The sequence below is a fragment of the Tenrec ecaudatus genome, chromosome 6 (assembly GCF_050624435.1).
Source record: "Tenrec ecaudatus isolate mTenEca1 chromosome 6, mTenEca1.hap1, whole genome shotgun sequence".
NCBI lineage: Eukaryota > Metazoa > Chordata > Mammalia > Afrosoricida > Tenrecidae > Tenrec > Tenrec ecaudatus.
Window position 1 is genome coordinate 143,554,087 of NC_134535.1, and position 18,076 is coordinate 143,572,162.

At 45.2% G+C, this 18,076-nt stretch overlaps 1 protein-coding gene across 1 annotated transcript in view; it reads left to right on the forward strand.

Moving 5' to 3' along the window:
• Nucleotides 1-18,076, forward strand: part of ITPR1 (inositol 1,4,5-trisphosphate receptor type 1) — a 411,705-nt gene that overhangs the window by 34,004 nt on the left and 359,625 nt on the right. Inside the window, exon 4 of the mRNA XM_075552323.1 lies at nucleotides 2,702-2,772. Coding sequence (XP_075408438.1) covers nucleotides 2,702-2,772 — 71 coding nt within the window. The remainder of the gene's footprint in view (nucleotides 1-2,701; nucleotides 2,773-18,076) is intronic.

Genomic DNA, 18,076 nt, shown 5'->3' on the forward strand with positions numbered 1-18,076 from the left:
CCCAAATGCAGACAGGCACAAGAGAGACTCAAGATGGTTAAGGTTAACCACAGGGTAGTCAGGAATGATTTGTATTGTTTTTGTGAGGAGAAAAGAGTAGTTAGGCTTGGGTGGCCTTTTTGAATTTATTAAAAAACAACCCCAAAAACAAAAACCAACAGCTACTCCAAGAACTTCATTTTGACAGCAGCCAACACTTCTATTCACAGCCACACTCTCAGGCAGGCTTGAGCTCCGCTCTTTGTGCAGAGGGGAGTATGGATCCCAGATTAACCCACCCACCCGAAGCAAGTTAGTCGAAGTATAGCATTCTTGCTTCATAGGCCTTGTGCTCTTATGGTAGAAAACATTTATTTCCAAAAGTCCTGAATAAAAGGAAGTCATCCATGATGGTCTGATCACCGGTTCCATGCCGTAGACCATGTGAGCAAGTTCTCTTCTGTGGCCTGGCAAGAGGCCTCTGGCTGCTTTTGCTTCTTAACCCCTTTTCTCCGCTTAGCTGTGTCCTTTCTCCTTTTACCCCCCAGGGCAGCAGCAGCTACTTCTGTGAAGCTAGGTGTTACTGTGTGCCAGACCCTGTGTTAAGTACTGTACGCACACTGTAACATCCCTTTGTAGTCACACAGCGTTTCAAGATGAGTGCTGGGATTTTCCCCAGCTGATGGAAATGCCATCTGATGGAGAGGTGCAGTCTCTTGCCCAAGGCATCACAGCTTAGAAGACTAGAGGCTCCGAAGCCAGTGATCTTAGCACTTACTCTTGCAGGACTGGCACCCCCTCCCCTAGCTTGGCTGGTTAGATTGGCTGCTCCACTGTTCACTGCCTGCCCACATTTCATCTGGATGCTTTGTTAAGCCTCGCTCCCACTGTAAACCCACCCTTTATTCCCACCCCCCTTCCCTTCTGTGGTCTGATTCCTGGTTCTGGCATCGCTGCCCTCCCAGGGACCAAACTTATGTCTAGGCAGTTGCTGAACCAGCCCTTGAAATCTTGAGACCCACTTTTCCCTTCCTCTCTTCTGTCTTGAAATCCCCTCGAAGTACAAACTGCTCGCTTTCTAAGCATTTTCCTCCAGGGTTGTCAGTAGTACTGGCTCTGGCTTGTGGCATCCCAGCATGAGAGCAGAGCTGTTCCCCACAACGTCTTCAATGGTAGCTCTTTTAGAAGCATATTGCCAGGGTCCCTCCAGACATTGCATTAGAACAGACTGCATCTCTCTCTTCCCAGGGGCTCGCAATACACATGTAAAGTCGTATCTGCAGGGGATTTTACACGTGCACATTCATTCCACTTCTTATCTTTTGCATAAAAGCCCAGGCCCTAGAAGCAAGACAGAATAACCCCTGGACAGTGTTTGGCGCTCTTCTGCTTTGGGGCCCATCTTGTCGATGCCAAGAGGCCTTGGGTCTTGGAGCAGGAGACACTCTTGGTGGGATACTCAGGTGACTTGGCTTCACCCACCTATTGCATTTCCCATGGGTAAGAAGATGGGATGATTCTGGGCATCTTCCAGGCACAAAGGAGGCCGTTCTCTGCCATTGTGGAGCTTCTAGTCCAGCGCACCTGTTGTGCCTTCAGCCCATGAGGTGTGAGCAGGAAAGGTGCAGGCGAGATGAGGTCAGACGAGAGGTGGAGATTTGCAGTCAGGGCCTTGCAAGACAGGCAGGAGTCTAATGGGAACAGGGTATTTTGGAGGAAGGAACAGCCCTGAGAACCATCAGACAGTAGCTTAGAAGAAGCTCTGTGTTTACTTGGAAAATGAGCCTGTCCTGCCTATTCTGGGAGGACCTGGGTGGAGCAAATAGCGACTGTACTCAACAGCTCACCAAAAAGTTCAAGTCCACCCACAGGCATCTCCGAAGGAAGGCCCAGTGATCTACTTCCAGAAAAACAGCTCCTGAAAGTCCACGGAGCACTTGTAGATGTTCTACTCCCCTGCACACATTGGGCCCCTGTGGGCAGAAAGTGGGTTTTGGTTAACCATATCAATTCAGGTAGTTGGACAAATCATTTTACTTCCCAGATCACCAGCCTCCCCATCTGTTCCATTTCTTCTTATTTCTAAATGGTTCTCTCCTTGGAAAGAGTTGTACAAGTTTGATGGGCCCGCCAGGACTCTAAAATCAGGCTGCTCATGTCACTGCTGTCTGCTTATTTATTTGTGATCCTTTCCTCTTGCCCACAAGCTGCTTTTGAAACTCAGAAGCTGCTTTATCACTGTGAACTCATTGTTTCCCACCTGCACTTCTTTCCTTCTGCAGATGGCCCCTCACAGTTAGCTTTGGCTGCACTTTGTTCTCCCTTTTCTTTTAGCCCTTAGGTTATCGTCTTCTTGGTGGCTGCCCTTTTTGGGCTCTTCCACTAGCCTTGAGTAGGAGCCTGGTGCAAGGATGCTCCCTCCACTGCTATTTGTTGAGTGCATAGACCACCCCTCTGACACTGGCCTTGAGAAGTCATGCATGCTGGGTGCAGATCCGTCATGGAAGGGGTGAAGGCAAAGAAGCCACAGAAACAGTAGCTTCATGTGCCCACCCTGCCAACAGACCACAGGAGAGATTACCAGTGTCAATAGCTCCCTGGAAGGAGAACATTCCAGCCTAACCTTTGTGCAGTAAAAGCCCTGGAATGTTTGATCTTTACCTACTACTTAAGGTTTTATTTTCCTCGCTTGTCATTGCATGTCCCTTTGTCTTCTTTGCAGCCTGGTAGACGACCGATGTGTTGTGCAGCCGGAAGCTGGGGACCTTAACAATCCACCTAAGAAATTCAGAGGTAAGGTGGTGTCGCCCTTGGGGTGGACACTTGCTTTACTTGAGCATTCATGAAATGTGTTGCTATGTGTAAGTCCCTTTTCTCTGCTTTGTACCCTCCTCCCTGCTCTCACAACAATTTGGGGCTTATTATATATGTTTTTGAAGTATGATTTTAATTCCAAGCCTTATGAGTCGTTAGACTTCTTGAAAACCCAAAAATACATCCAATGTCAAGATGGGGAGGGTTGTCTACCGAATAAATGGTGGTAAGGTGCTTATTAAGTTTGAAGGCTTCCATTTTTGCAGACACATCTCCAAATGCAAAAAGTCTATTTATTTATTTGTTTATGCAAATATGTACGATCTTGTCTCCACACCTTCGCCCCCTGTCCCCCCACCCCCCGGGGGCCTCTGCTGGGCTTCGCTGCCTTACCCTGGAGTGGGACATTCTGATCATTGTACTTGCTCTGGAGTTAAAAGCCACGGGCAGAGGGGCTTCCTTTTGGGCTTCCCTTTTTGGATGTTTGCCTTGGAAGTTAGCCTGCTTTTTCCAAGTGGTGTTTAGAGTAGAGTTGGTATCTTATTTGGTGAACACTCTGTTGTCTTCTTCTTGTCACTGGATCTCAGCGGGAGCCACACATTTATAATTACCTTTCTGGGGGGGCTCGGGGGGGGGCTTTTAAATCAACGAGGTGCTCAGGGCCCCATTCCAGATGAATTCCATCAGGCTCTGGAGCTTGGGGGGCTGGACACTGGTATCTTGCAGGACTTCCCAGAGTGCTTCTTGCATACAGCTGAGGTGAGAACTCAAGGGATTAAGTATTTGATGAATGGTCAGGCCCAGAGGACCCACATATTGCCATTTGCATGATTATATCACGTAAGTTGTAAGTTCTTCTCAGTGATACAGAAACGGCTTGCCTTTTATGCATAAAAGCTGAAGCTATTAGAACCAAATGGCAGGCAGAGGTTCAGATGGAGGAAGGCATTCGGAAGCTATTTGTGGCATTGAGCTGCATCCAGTTTGCATGGGATTCTCAGGAGAAGGTTTTCATCTGAGGGTGGGGTGGGGAGGAGGGGTGTTTTTTAAAAAAAACTATTGACATAGGGTCAGAATGACAGGAACCTGAGGTAGGCGTTGCCTCTGCCTTCTTCTTTACAATCCCTCCTCCAACTTGCCTTTTAAAACAGAATCCCGAAGGCAGCAGTTAGGAGAGATTGAATCAAATGGTTATGATCCAATAGCTCATAGAATTAATTCCCTGCTATGAGTAATAAAAAGACCCGGACTGATGGACTCCATGCCGATGTTTGTGCTGAGGATTCTGCTCACAGAACCCCATTCCACACTGTGTTAGGCAGGGGTTAACTAGAGCAATAAATCCCGAGACACTCATGTGGAAGAGAGGACTTTATATCAAAGAGCAGTTGATATATTAAGAAAATGTCCCAGACCAGTCCAGCTCAAGCCCATAAGTCTGATATTAGCCAATAAGTCCAATACTAGGTCATAAATTCCTCTTCAGACCCACCCAGGACATGCACTGATGTAAAATGCAGGAAGATCACAGGCCAGTAGATGTAGAGTCTTGAGGATCCAGTGGCAGTGGAAGCATCTCCAGGGCTCTCACATGTCTCAGCTTGGCTCCATGTGGCTTGTCACCAGGAAGGTGAAGCAGAGAGAAAGGGTCTCGCAGGGCTCAGCGGATCTCTATGTGACTTGTCAGTAGGAAAAGGAAGAGAGGAAGTTCCCATAATCCTCATGAGATGGCCCTGCCCACAAGGAGACATCATCAGGATGTAACCTGATTGACAATCTAGAATCTACCCCTATGCATATTTATCAAGTTGACATGAAATTATGTAACTCCCACGCAGCAAATGAGGAGGTTGAAGTACTGAGAGGTTGAGTGCCCTGCCTGAGGGCATACTGCTGGATGGAGTAGGCATTGGGGCACTCAGCTTGGGCTGTGCAGACAAATAACCTGGTGGGGGACCTTCCAGAAATATTGATTGTTGAGTTTCATTACCTCCCCGGGATTTCTGTGCACCCAATGCTTAGAGCCATTGCTAATGGCCCCTGGGTGATAGAGTCGCCTGGCTCAAGGTGACCCCAAGGGACAAAATGAAATGCAGTGAAGTCCTGTTACATCGCCATGATCAGATGCAGATCATTGTGATCTAAAAGGGGTTTTATTGGCTCATCGTCTTAGGCTGGGTTCTCTAGGGAAACTCCGCGCCCCCCCCCCCCACACCATAGGCAGTGTGTAGGGGGGTGGCACCATAGACAGTGGGTGTGTGTGTGTGTATAGATTTATCTCAAGAGAGTGGTTGTAGAAGCAGGCAAGTGTAAGTCCCTAAGTCAGATGTTGGATTAGAAATTTACCATCTATATACTCATGTATAAGCCGAGTTTCCAGCACATTTTAATATAGTTTTGGTGGTAAAATTAGGTGCCTCGGCTGATACTCGGGCCAGATTATACTTGAATATATGTGATATCTTGACTTGAGCAGATGCAGTGCCTGAGGAACCCAAGATCCACGGGAAGATGACAGGCTGATGGTTGCAGAGGCAAATGAATCCACAGTCAGCAGGTTGGATGGCAGTTTCCAGACAACTTCCAGCACTGGCAGGCAGTAGGATGGGTCATTAGTTCAAGTCCAAGAACCAGAGCTCACATACTGTCAAAAACAAACAAGATTTTCCACAGCATCCATTGAAATTGGAAACAGGCCATACTTCCAAGGAATTTTTGTTTTTAATTGATTGCATCAGGGTATGATCTGAGTGGGGGTATTGTATCTCACCTTAATCTTCTTATAAACTGATTGAATACTCATATTGGATCCTATTACATTGGTAAATCATATTACATATTAATTGTAGAGACTCCTGTTCCAGCCAAGTTATCTCAAAACCTAAGTATCATACTCGCTTTCAGAAATAGATTGCCAGACCTTTCTTCGTAGTCTGTCTTAGTTTGGAAGCTCCATTGAAACTTGTTTATCATAATAGTACAGTACCACCATCAAAACCCACTCCCGGTGAGTCAGTTCCACTTTATAGCAACCGTAGGTACGGTTGCCAGTGCTGTAAATCTTTACGGGATCAGGTCACCTCGTCTGTCTCTGTGGAGTCGCTGGTCCGCTTGAACCATCCACCTTGAGTTTAGCAATCCAATGCTTACCTGATCGTGCTACCAGGACGCCTGTCTAGCACCAGAGCAGCATGCAGATCTTCCCCGCGGGCGGGTCGGGGTGGCTGTGCCTCAGGGATCTTGGCTAGGACTCAAGCTGGGCTCTCTGACCTGAGTAGGAGAACTGTTCTTGGAACTGCGCGTGCGCGCACCAGCAGAGCCCGCATTCCTGAGAGATTATCCTTGACTTGTGTGTCTGGGACCCAAGAGGAGGAATATGAGTCAGCAGCTCGTTGCTCGAGTCTAGCATGAACTCTCATCTGTACACAGGCCCTGGTGGTTGGGAAGTGAACCTGTGGAAGATTTTAGTGCACTGGACACACTTAGCAAGCAGGCTGCTCTCACACAGTGAGGCGGTTAAACAGGCTCGTAGCGAAGGAAGTCGACAGGCATGCTTTCCTGGCACAAGGACAAATGTGAGGATCCTGCTGGCACAGTGGCTAAGCACTTCACTAACTGATTGATCAACCATTCAGGGGTTTGAACCCATCACCTGTTCTAGGGGAGAAAGGCATGGCAACTGGGGGCGAGTGGGAAGCTATCCGATGGCAGCGGGCTTATTTTGGGGTTGTTTTGCTTGCTTTATGGTGAAAGTGCCTGGTGCTTAGATTTCTCTCTGGTGGCTGACTTGAATAGGGACTGTTGATGGAGGTGAGCTGGAAAGAACCGCACTCCCCCTATGGCTTGACTTGGTTGTACAGGTGACCCTGTGATACTGACTTAATTTGGTGATGCTTCTCTCCATCAATTAAACATCAAGATTTCTAGGTTGTGAGCCACTGTACATTTGTGACTGGTTCAGAACCAGCTCCGCTGCAGGTTCTGAATGTAGGTCACGGATGCTGAGAACCCCGGTGTTCTTCTTAACCTTTGGGGCCCCAGCACACAGATGAGGATCTAGGCAGACTGCACTAGTGGCTGCTGCAGAGGGAGCTTGATAAGCAAGTAGTTAAAACTTCTCCAAAACAGAGCTTCACCTCTCGGGCGGCACAGTTTTTGAAAAATTCTGAGTGTTTTCAAAGATGAAGAAAGCTCTCTGTTCTGGAAGTGGCTGCTTATCTTTCCAAAGAGAAGTGCGTTTTGAGGTTGAAGTCATTTTTGCTGTTGAGAAATCATGCACAGGGCAGTTGGGTAACTTGGAGGCATTTCGGGTTCATTTCCTTACGGTGCTGTTGCTCCCTGGAGTCTAACAAACACACGTGGAAAAGTGAAACGCTGGCACACGGCTCAAGGGATGGTGGAGTCTTTGAGTAATCAGCAGAGTGGCATTGAGGCACTTGGGTTTGCTCTTGCCTCAGTGTTTCTTCGCCAAGTTATTTCTTGGTTTTTAAGTAAATGAGAACGAGATGCCTATTTAGGCAGGACTCTTTAAAATTTTTTTTTAATACAGTACTCTGTGACTTCTGACTTTGGGTCCTCCGCTTTGTGATCTTGTCTTGAAATCTGCAGCCCCAGTGGCCAGCGGTGGTGTAGTGGTTATACACTGGGCTTGCGATCCTTAAGGTTGGCAGTTTGAAACCACCAGCAGATCTGCCAGAGAGAGGCTGGGCTTTCCATGCCTCACAAAACCACAGGCATTTGCTGTGACTCAGCATTAAGTGTTTTAGGTTAAAGTGGCCAGTGACCCAGGCTCTAGAATCAGGCTTCCTGGGGTCATATCCCATGTATTAATTCTTACCCATGTGATCCCAAACATGTATGTGATTTAACCGCCTAGGACCTCTATTTTCTTATCTGTAAAATGGGGGATTTTACAGTCGGACTAACCACACTGGGATATTGTGAAGCGTAATTGTGTGTAGAGAATTTAGCGGAACAGTGGGGATTTAGTGGCAGAATTTTCACCTTCTATGTGAGAAACTCAGGTTCGATCCAAGCCGATGCACATTATGTACATGTTTGTTTTCATGATGACTAGATTTCTCTGGCATTTCCAGACTAAGCTAAATTAGGGAGAAAGGTCTGCGATTTACTTGTGAAAATTAACCAATGAAAACTTTATAGTTTGTAATCCTAGGGATGGCATGACACTGAGCAGTGTTTTGTTCTGTTGTGTTTGGGGTTGCTTTGAGTTTGGGGCTGACGTGATGGCAGCTAACCACAGCTTAGGGATTTTTATCTTTTTATTCCTCATACTTAGAAATGGCCCCACCTTCATAAGCGGTGGCAGAGTGTATATGTGACTACCTTAATTATGATGACTGCGTACATACGCACACACTCACGCACACATATTGCTCTGTCTTTAACTGATTTTCTGGATGGGACTTGTGGGGTCCAGTGCTCCTCTATACAAACTGAGTGGCTTAGACAAATCACTTACTTTTTCCTCATCTGTCAAATAAGAGAAAATACTTCCTTCCCTATAAGGGTGGCAGACTTCAAGATGACACAGCTAAAGAGCCTAATCGAGTAGCTGGTCTGTGGTCTTTGCTCAGTGACCGGTCACTGTTACGTTTCACAGTAGCTACAGACGAGTTACAGCTGCAGAACCTGCTCACGCTGCTCTCATGGTTAAAGTGTACTTCTAAGTGGATGGCTTCTTTCAGTTCTCTTGAAAATGCCTCCTGCCCTTAACTTCATCTGTAGGAAGAGAAGGTGGCCTGCACGTCTGTTTTCCACAAGCCAAATCTTTTCCGTGAGTTGAGTGCATTTGGGGTGGTGTCATGGTTCCCTCAGCAGAGAAGAGCTAAGGTGGAGGCTGAGTGTTCCTTTAGAGTGCCTTTGTGAGTGTGGGGTCATTTTAAAGAAGGAGTGGCCACAGATGGTTGAAGCTGAACCTCTTCTCCCTGTATTTGTGCTGACTTTGCCCTCAATCTTGAGAGAATGCAGAAGGCAAACAGATTGAAACCACAAATAGACATTTTGAGGTTAGTGAATTCTTTTCTTGATATTATCTTATCCTCTTCCATCCCTACTCGCCCCTCCTCCCCCTGGCTAAATATAATGGCACTTCCCCAAGAAAAGATGGGAACTCACGGCTGGCTGTTGCTCATTTTTGCTTTTAGACTTTCTACTGCTTAAAATCCTCTACCCAGGGTTGTATGAGTAGAAACGAGGCAACTTAGGCTTTTGGGAACTACTTTAGGCTTTTGCCCTGTAGTAGTGACCTTGCAGTTGATTGTGTAACCACCCTATTCAGATTGGGGCATGGTCATGTTTTTGTCCTTAAAGCTTGATCTTTTCCATTTAGGTCAAGTGGCTGATCTTTACTCCCAAGTCTTGATTTGGGACAGATGCCAACTATATCAGTGTAATCAAAGTGTGAGATTGGTAACCTTGCAGAAACTCATTGTTCGTGATGGGAAGAAGTTTGGTTGGGGACTGGCAGGGAGAATGGTAGCGTTATTATATAATAAAGCCCCATAATTTATATATGAATTGGGGAAGAGATCAGAGATAAGGGTGAATGTGTGAATATTTAAGGTTACGTACTGCCCCAGGCTCCTCTTGTCCATAGGTGAAGTTGATTTCCATCAACTTTCCAGTATAAGGAAATTTTGGAAATGAGTAGTCAACTCAACATGATTGAAATCAAGTGTGGGTAGCCATAGTCTCCTTTGCTTTCAGGAGCCTTAGGATTTCATGGAGAAAACCGTCCCACAGTATAAATAACAATAAATTCAGATAGAACCAAATTCACTGCCAATCAGTAGGCTTCAACCCTTAGCGTCCCGATGAAGGCTTTCTAAGACTGTAAAGCTTTCCAGGAGTGGATCTCCTCGTGTTTCTCCTGCAGCGCAGCTGGTGGGTTGAAACCCCAGACTTTGCTATTTGCAGTATGTTGCTTAACACACAGCATCCCCGGGACTCCATATAAATAACAATAACCAATACTAATAGAGCACTTCTCTTGTATGAATGAATTCCTCTGGATTATATCAGTCCTCATAACCTACTTGTGGGGGGTAGATATTGACCATCCACAAAAGTAGATTGGCAATGAAGTCTCCAAGAGGTTTGATAACTTTCAAGTCATCATTCAGGAAGTGACAGCAATTGGGATCTACACCCATAACAGATAAATAAAAACAAAATGGGCCGATTTTCACCTCTTAGAATGATAATCATTCATTCCACAAATACTTATTTTGGTATGTTGGTGAGGTTGTGTGTGCCATGAATTTACACTATAAGGGAAGAAAATATAGACATTCTTGAGGAATGCAATGCCATGACTTCTCCCACATCTTTTTTTTTCTTTTCCTTAATTAAATATTTTTATTGGGGGCTCTCACATCTCTTATCACAATCCATGCAATCATCCATTGGGCCCACATCTTTAAGAACTTGTAGAGTGTGATTATTTTACATATGGCAGCTGTTTATATGCAGGTAGAAGCAAAGTAGGTGAATGATCTTCCTCTATAGTGTATAAATTGTCCCCATAACCTGGTATTTGCTGGGGCAGTATAGATGTTGATATATGTTGGGGGTAGTTTCTCCTTCAGCTTTTAAAAGTCCCTCGGACTAGAGTTTGTTTGTGACTGACAAGGGCTGAGCATCTGGCCCAGCAATTCATGACCTTTGAGGACTGGTCCCACTAGCTCTCTCTTCAGAGGTGAGGGGCAGAGTCAGGCCAGCTCTCTCTCTGAGGCTGGGATGTAGTATGCTCCCTCCTCTGCCACAGAGATCCTTTTGTACATGTGGCACGGAGCTCACCACAGCACCTTGGCACCTGCACCATCTCAGAATGAGAATGGGCTAAGGTACTATTTTTCTACTCAATGCCACAGCTTTCTGGCTTTAATTTAGGAGCACTTAAGGGCAGCACCACTTTAGAAGAGAGCTGCTGTTGGAAGGATGGAAGCCCTGGCTGCTACTGATGTAATGATTCTCTAGCCATTGCCAGGGTGAACTGTGGCATAGACATTGTGCTGTGCTAGAATGAGACTCTGAACCCCCTGTCGTTGGAATGAGGGGGCACGTAAGTAGAACCCAGTCTCTAGGCCTGTCTAGAGTAAAGACCATAGACTCCTGATCTGCTTAGCTTTACAATCTTGCTTAGGATAATAACAGGAAGATGAAAAGTATGCTCTTGGGCTATGAGGTGCCACGCTTGTGCCTACAGCAGGGCTATGATTTTGAGAATGTGATTTATTTGTGATCTTATTCTTATAGAACCCTCTGCCTCCCTGCTAAGGGACCCTGTGTATTTAAAGGACTTGGTTGAGAGGGAGAAAGAGGTGTTCTTTTAACTCAGGCAGGCACTTTTTAATGGGCCCTGGACCTTCTAGCAAATGTGCTGGACCTCAATAAGGATGGCATTTTCCACAATGAAGCGATAAGCAGTGTTTGAGTACCACCTCTCCTTACCTGTGGCCACAGTCTTGCGGACAGCTTAGGTTGAGGCGGAGAAGGGGGCTTTAGAAGTCCTCCTCTCGGGTGTAGGAAAGCTGCCCAGACTGCTGGAGATGAAAGAGCACCATCTGACATCAAAGCTGGCGTTCAGTCCACTGCTTGCTGTCAACACGGACACCCCGGGGGAGGTCACTTTTACCACTTGTTAAATGGAGTTTAAATGAAGTGACTCCCAAGACCCCTTCTGGCTAGAAACCTGGCAGAAGCGGAGGAGTTAACATTTCACTAAAAGCATTTGAGTTGGGGAGCTTTGTGCTGTCCATAAATAGGCTTTCCATTCACTAGGATCATAGATAGGACTTCTTGGTCACGATCAGGGAGCCCTGGTGGCACAGGGCCTACGCACTCATCCAGCAGCTGCGGAGGTTGGTGTTCTGAGCCTGTGTGCTGCTTTAAGAGAGGGAGATGTGGCCACATAGAAGCTTGCTTCCATACAGAGTGACAGCAATCTTGGAAGCCCTGTGGACCAGTTCTACCTGTCCTTTAAGGTAGCGATGTAGAATTGACTGGGCATTACTGTGTGGTCTAGATATGATCTGTAGGTGGGCAAACAGCCAGGCTTTCTTCTGAGGCTGGATAGGCTCCTCCGATCTCTGGCCATAACAAATGTACTGATGGACTTCTTTCTAACAACTCACTTTTACTGAACATTGTTTGAATTGTTGCTAGGCAACATTCTTTTCCCCTCCTTTTCGGCAAGGCACTGAAGGAATGAGCCCATATCTTACTTAGTTTTAAATACCCACATGCAAAGGGGAGGGTCTAACTTAAATTTGTTTGTTCTTTTGGTTCTAATCCTTAACTATTCTCTTGCAGTGTGTGTGTGTCTAAGAATTAACTTTCTGTCTGTTTTGCTAAATAAGGCAGAAAAATTGGTCTATTTAAGCTGCTTGTCGATTTAAGCCTCAAGGCGTATTGAAGGTTTTGTGTGTGTGTGTGTGTGTGTGTGTGTGTGTACTCACATTCTCTTTGTAGGAGAATCCCCTGTAACTTGTTTTGTCATCAGGAAATCATTTCAAATTTAATAAAAAGATTAGTGGGTTTTTTTAAATAATTGTTACTTCAGATTTACAAGTTTATCTCAATCTTGCGCCAACAGATTCCATTTAAAGGGAACAAAACTGTAATTTAAGTCAATTCCCCAGGCAACACAGAATGCTTGCCGTGTGTTACAAAATCACTGGGGATGGCGCCTGCTGTTTGATTATGCTGGTGCCCCACACAGCATGGCGAGCCCCTGTCAGAAGCCTGCCTACGGCTCAGAGGCCTGCCGTTGCTCTGTGAGGGCTCCAGGCAGTCTGACGGTCACCACGCACTGATGACTACTTGGACGCTCTGAATGGCTTTGGAAAGCAGATCTAAGACTTTTGTTTGATAAGCACTTACCTTTCAGATACTCATGGAGATGGATTTTTATCTCTATATGCATGAAACTGTTTCTGTGCCAGGAACGATCAGACTCTGCTGTCTAACTGAATCTCGGTGTTGCTGTTATGACTTCTCAATATGGTTTTCCTAGGAGCAGTCAGGACTGGAAGACCTTTTGGGAAGGAGTTTTAGAATCCTGGCTTTAGAGCTTTGGTGAAGAGTAGTTGGGGGTCACCGAGTGGGTCATTGGCGACTCTTTCCTTGAGGATGAAGGCAGGAGAGAGAGGTGCAGGGAGCCTTCTGTGAAAAGGAAATGGTTGCCATGGCAGCCACAATACTGGGCTCCAACACACCAGTGACCCTGAAGGTGGCACAGGGCACTGTGAATTGGAAGGGGCTAGACTGCAAAGAACAGCAACAGGAAGCCTCTGGGGTCAAAACTGAGCTTAGGACACACTCGGAGTTTCTATCCATGCTGCCTTTTACTCCGCTGTGCTTAGGCCATGAATTAAAAAAGAAAAAAAGCGTCCTATCACTCTGTAATTAATGATTATTTGTCTTCTGAGAGGGGAATTAGTGACTATCTCGTAAAGTGCTTACATACATTAATTTATTTATTTTGCTGCGTAGTTCTCTTACATGTATTAATATATGTAATCCTCATAGCAACCCCAGAAGTTGGTACAATTAACATCCCACTTTACAAATGGGGAAGATCTCATCGCTAGAATTGTCAGAGCTAGGATTTGAACCTCGTCTCACATCCTTTGGACATGTAATTAGGAGGGTTCAGTCCCTAGGAAAGGACACTTGGCTTGGTTTAAGTGGATGAGTACTGAAAAATGGGGTCTCAGTGAGATGGATTGACACAGTGGCTGCAACAAGGGGCTCACACATAACAATTGTGAGGATGGCCCGGGACCCGCAGTGTTTCTGTTGTATACAGGCTCGCTGTGAGTCAGAGCTGACTCCACAATACCTAGCAGCAATAGGATTTGAACTCAGTCTGATTCCAGAAACCTTGCTCCAAACATCTGTTTTACACTGCCTTAGAAAGGGACTAGCTGGCCTTGGAATACTTGGTTACAAAATTACTGGATTTCTTACTTTCTTTCTCTATATCCCTGAAATACTTCATACTCAGAAGTGTTGAATCAAGGAGCAAATGCCTACTGTATATACAAGGGAGTACTACCCACCCCCCCAAAAAAGACCAGAGCAAAGCTTGGGCGGACCATGTGTAGTATGCATTTTCCCTGCTAGGGGAGCATCCAGTAACTTGCTATGAATTAGTGCACCCAGTGTTGTTGCCTAAGGAGGTTCTCGCTGGTCACAGTGAATTTTTTTCATAACAGCATTTTTGTTCCAACCTCATGTTTGTGATGTCCAATTTAAGAGAACAGCATGCAGCTGTGAAATTTTGTTTCCTGCTTGGGAAAAATGCCACAGAAACTATTGTGATTGTTCAACACAGCTTACTAGGACAGCACTAAGGGAACAAAATGTCAATTGATGAAAACCTCATTCTGGGCGTCCATCAACTTCCCAAACAGATGAAAACGTCAGCTTGTAGTGCATTTGGAGTTCTTTCCACCAGGTCAGACTGTTAATCAAGCTTTCTATTTAGAGGTTCTGAAAAGATAGTATAACAGTGGGCAGGGGAGGGAGGGGGAGGGGGGAAAAAAAGGGAAACCGAGCTGATTCCAGGAACCCAAGTGGAAGGTGAATTTTGAGAATGACGAATCCAACGAATGTATAAGGGTGCTTTGCTCAATTGATGTATGTATGGATTATGATAAGAGTTGAATGAGCCCCAATAAAAAGATTTATTAATAAAAACAAAAACAAAAACAGTGGCAACCAGAAAGGCCTGATGTGTAGCAGATGGGGAACTGGTTTTGCCACCACGACAATGCACCTGCTCACGCAGCCATCTCAGTGCTCTAGTTTTTGGCAAAAACAGCTTGTTTCTCTTGTCTCATGCACCTTACTCACATGACCTCACTCCATGTGACTTCTTTTTGTTTCCATGAATGAAGAGTGAGTTAGTTAAAGTTTATTGTGCAACCTGGCCGAAAAATACATGTGGGGTTAATTGAAGGGCAGAGTGATAAATGGCTAGGTGAGCCTCTCCTTTCTAGTTCTCTGGTCTCTTGCTTTGTGATGGTCAGACCAGGGTGCAACTGCCTTAGCCAGTTCCCTGCTTCAGCTACCAAGGCTCACTTCTTGTAAGACATCCCCAGTGTGAAGCTGCATGGACCTACCCCAATGCAGCCCACCCTGGGTGCTGGAGCAGCCGTGTGGAGACCCCTTTCAGCGCCAAGATGCTTACACATTCACTCATTAGGCTCCTCTTACAGTTGGCATTATCATGTGTGTTTTGTAAGAGGAGGAGGACTTTGTGGATTGGTGGCGGACATATGGGATAATGTTGGACTTGTGGGCTTGGGCAGCATTGGGTTGGGATGTTTCCTTGATGTGCATTTACCCTTTATATAAAACTCTCTCTTCTGCATGAGTTTCTGTGGATTTGTTTCTCTGAAGTACCCAGACTAACACCAAGAGAGACATGAAAGGGGTGGCTTGTGCTAGATGCCGAGCATCCTGGGAAGGAGCTTGGGGACCGCCATCTCCCTGTGTTTGGTGTGCACTGCCTCTTTCCCAACCCAGTGCAAAACACACTGAAGACTGGTGTCACTTTTCTTTTGGCTTACTGAGAAGCAAAAGTCCTCTGTGGATTTCTTTGAGCAGTGAAAACAGGTACTAGTATAAGATGTAAAGTGAACTCTGAAAGCATGGGATGCCGGGACATAGGAAGTTGCTAGCAGCTCTACTGGAGCATCTGTCACTGTTTTGGAGCACCTGTTGTGAGGTGCCATTGAGTTGGCTCTAACACACAGCGCCCTTGGGTACAACAGATTGAAGCATTGCAGGGTCTTGGGCCATACTCACAATGTTTGTTATGTTTGAGCCCATTGTTGCAGCCACTGTGTCAGTCCAGATCATTGGGGATCATGATGTCCTTTTCCAGGGACTAGTCTCTCTTGACAACATGTCAAAGTACATGAGTCAAAGTCTCACCATCCTCACTTCTTTTTTTGTTTTGTTTTCTTTCATCCTTTAAAAAAATCATTTTATTGAGGCTCATACAACTTCTCACAATCCATAAATACATCAATTGTGTAAAGCACATTTGTACATTCATTGCCCACATCATTCTCAAAACATTTGCTCTCCACTTAAGCCCCTGGCATCAGCTCCTCATTTTCCCCCTTCCTCCCCACTCCCCCGCCCTCAGGAACCCTTGATAATTTATAAATTATTATTTTGTCATATCTTGCACTATCCGATGTCTCCCTTCACCCACTTTTCTGTTGTCCGTCCCCCAGGGAGGAGGTTATATGTAGATCCTTGTAATCGGTTACCCCTTTCTACCCCACCTTCTCTCCACCCTCCTGGTATCGCCACTCTCACCACTGGTCCTAAAAGAATCATCTGCCCTGGATTCTCTGTGTTTCCAGTTCCTATCTGTACCAGTGTACATCCTCTGGTGTAACCATATATGTAAGGTAGAATTGGGATCATGCTAGTAGGGGGAGGAAACATTTAGGAACCAGAGGAAAGTTGTGTGCTTCATCATTGCTACCCTGCAACGTGACTGGCTCGTCTCCTTCCCGCAACCCTCTGTAAGGGTCATCCTTACTCTAAAGAGATTCTGGCTGTACTTCTTCTGAGATTGATTTGTTAATGGATGCATATATGGATTGTGAAAGAGTTGTACAAGCCCCCAATAAAATAACTTAAAAAAAAGAGAGAGATTTGTTTGTTCTTCTGGCAGTCCATGGTCCTTTCAGTGTTCTTCACTAACACCATAATTGGAATGTATTAATTCTTCTCTGGTCTTCCTTATTCCCTGGGCATCTTTCACATGCATATGAGGCAATGACAAGTACCCTGGCCTGGGTCAGGTGCACCTCAGTCCTCCATACTTTAAAAAGGTCGTAGACGTGCAGAAGGTTAGCCCACAGCTGCACAGCCTGTCACCGCTTCAATGCTGCTTCCATGGGCATTGGTTGTGGATCCAGGTAAAGGGAAATCCTTCACAACCTCAGTCTTTTTTTTTTTCTTGTCATGATGTTGCCCACTAAGTCGAGTTGTGAGGACTGTTGTTTTCTTTACACCTGAAGGGAACACACCTTGCCCTGTGCTCCTGGCCCACTGTGTGCCATGAATGTAGTCCCTATTTAAAAGCAGGGTGACAAAGAATTAGTATTTTTCTTCTTTTCAAACAATCATTTTATTGGGGGCTCTTACAGCTTTAATAACGACCCATACATCAATTTTATTAAGCACATTTGTATATATGTTGTAATCATCATTTTCAAAAATATTTTCTTTCTACTTGAGCCCTTGGTATCAGCTACTCTGTTTTCCCTCCCCCTTCCATGCTCCCACCATTGTGAACCCTTGATAAATTATATACTATTATTTTCATATCTTACATTGTTCACTGTCTCCCTTCTTTCTGTTGTTTATCCCCTTGAAGGTGGGGGCTTATACATTGATCATTGTAATTGATTCCCCGTTACTCCCCCTTCTCCCGAATTAGTATTTTTCTTATGTTGGCAGTGTTTTCAATTCTAGAAATGTTCTTGCTAATGGCATTATAGGTTGACGTATAGCAGATCATTTAATGGCAGTGTCTTAAATTGTCCTATAACCTTTTTCCTAATCAACTAAACCTAGTCGTTTGGGATGTATGTCCTTTTTAAAATTTTGTTGTGAATGGGCTGACAATTTACCGATTAAACTCTTTTTGCAGTCAACAATTCCCACATCTTTTGTTTCATCTTGGTCATTGCAATCTCTTCAGTGTGACATCACTTATTTCAAGTTCACGGTGCCTCCCATTTCCATTCCTCCTGCTTCCTTAACCCTTTGGAACGTTGTCCTTGAATAAAGCTGTCCTTTTAACCTCGAGGAGTTGATTAGTTTAAGGTATACATATCTACTATTATTGATTTCCTTATAGATATCTATTGAGCCATGGTGTTGAGTTCATTTCCAGACCTGACCATTTAAGGTTATAGTCTCTAGAGGCCCACCAGTCTCTATCTGACTAGTAGCCTGATTGGAAAATTGTCTTCTAGTTGACTTGTTTGCTCCTTGGGAAGTAGACTCTTCTTACTGGCTTCATTCTCTGAGATTGACTGCTTAGTGACCCCTGAATGTGCTATCTACCCCTCCCCCTTCCTCATGTATATAATTAGAATATTCCTTGATTTTTATGCAGGACATGATCAGGAAATTAAAAAAAAAGAAAACTAATGAAATATGAAACAAACAAACAAAAAACCAAATGATTGTTAATTTGCCTTCCTATGTCCTGGTATCC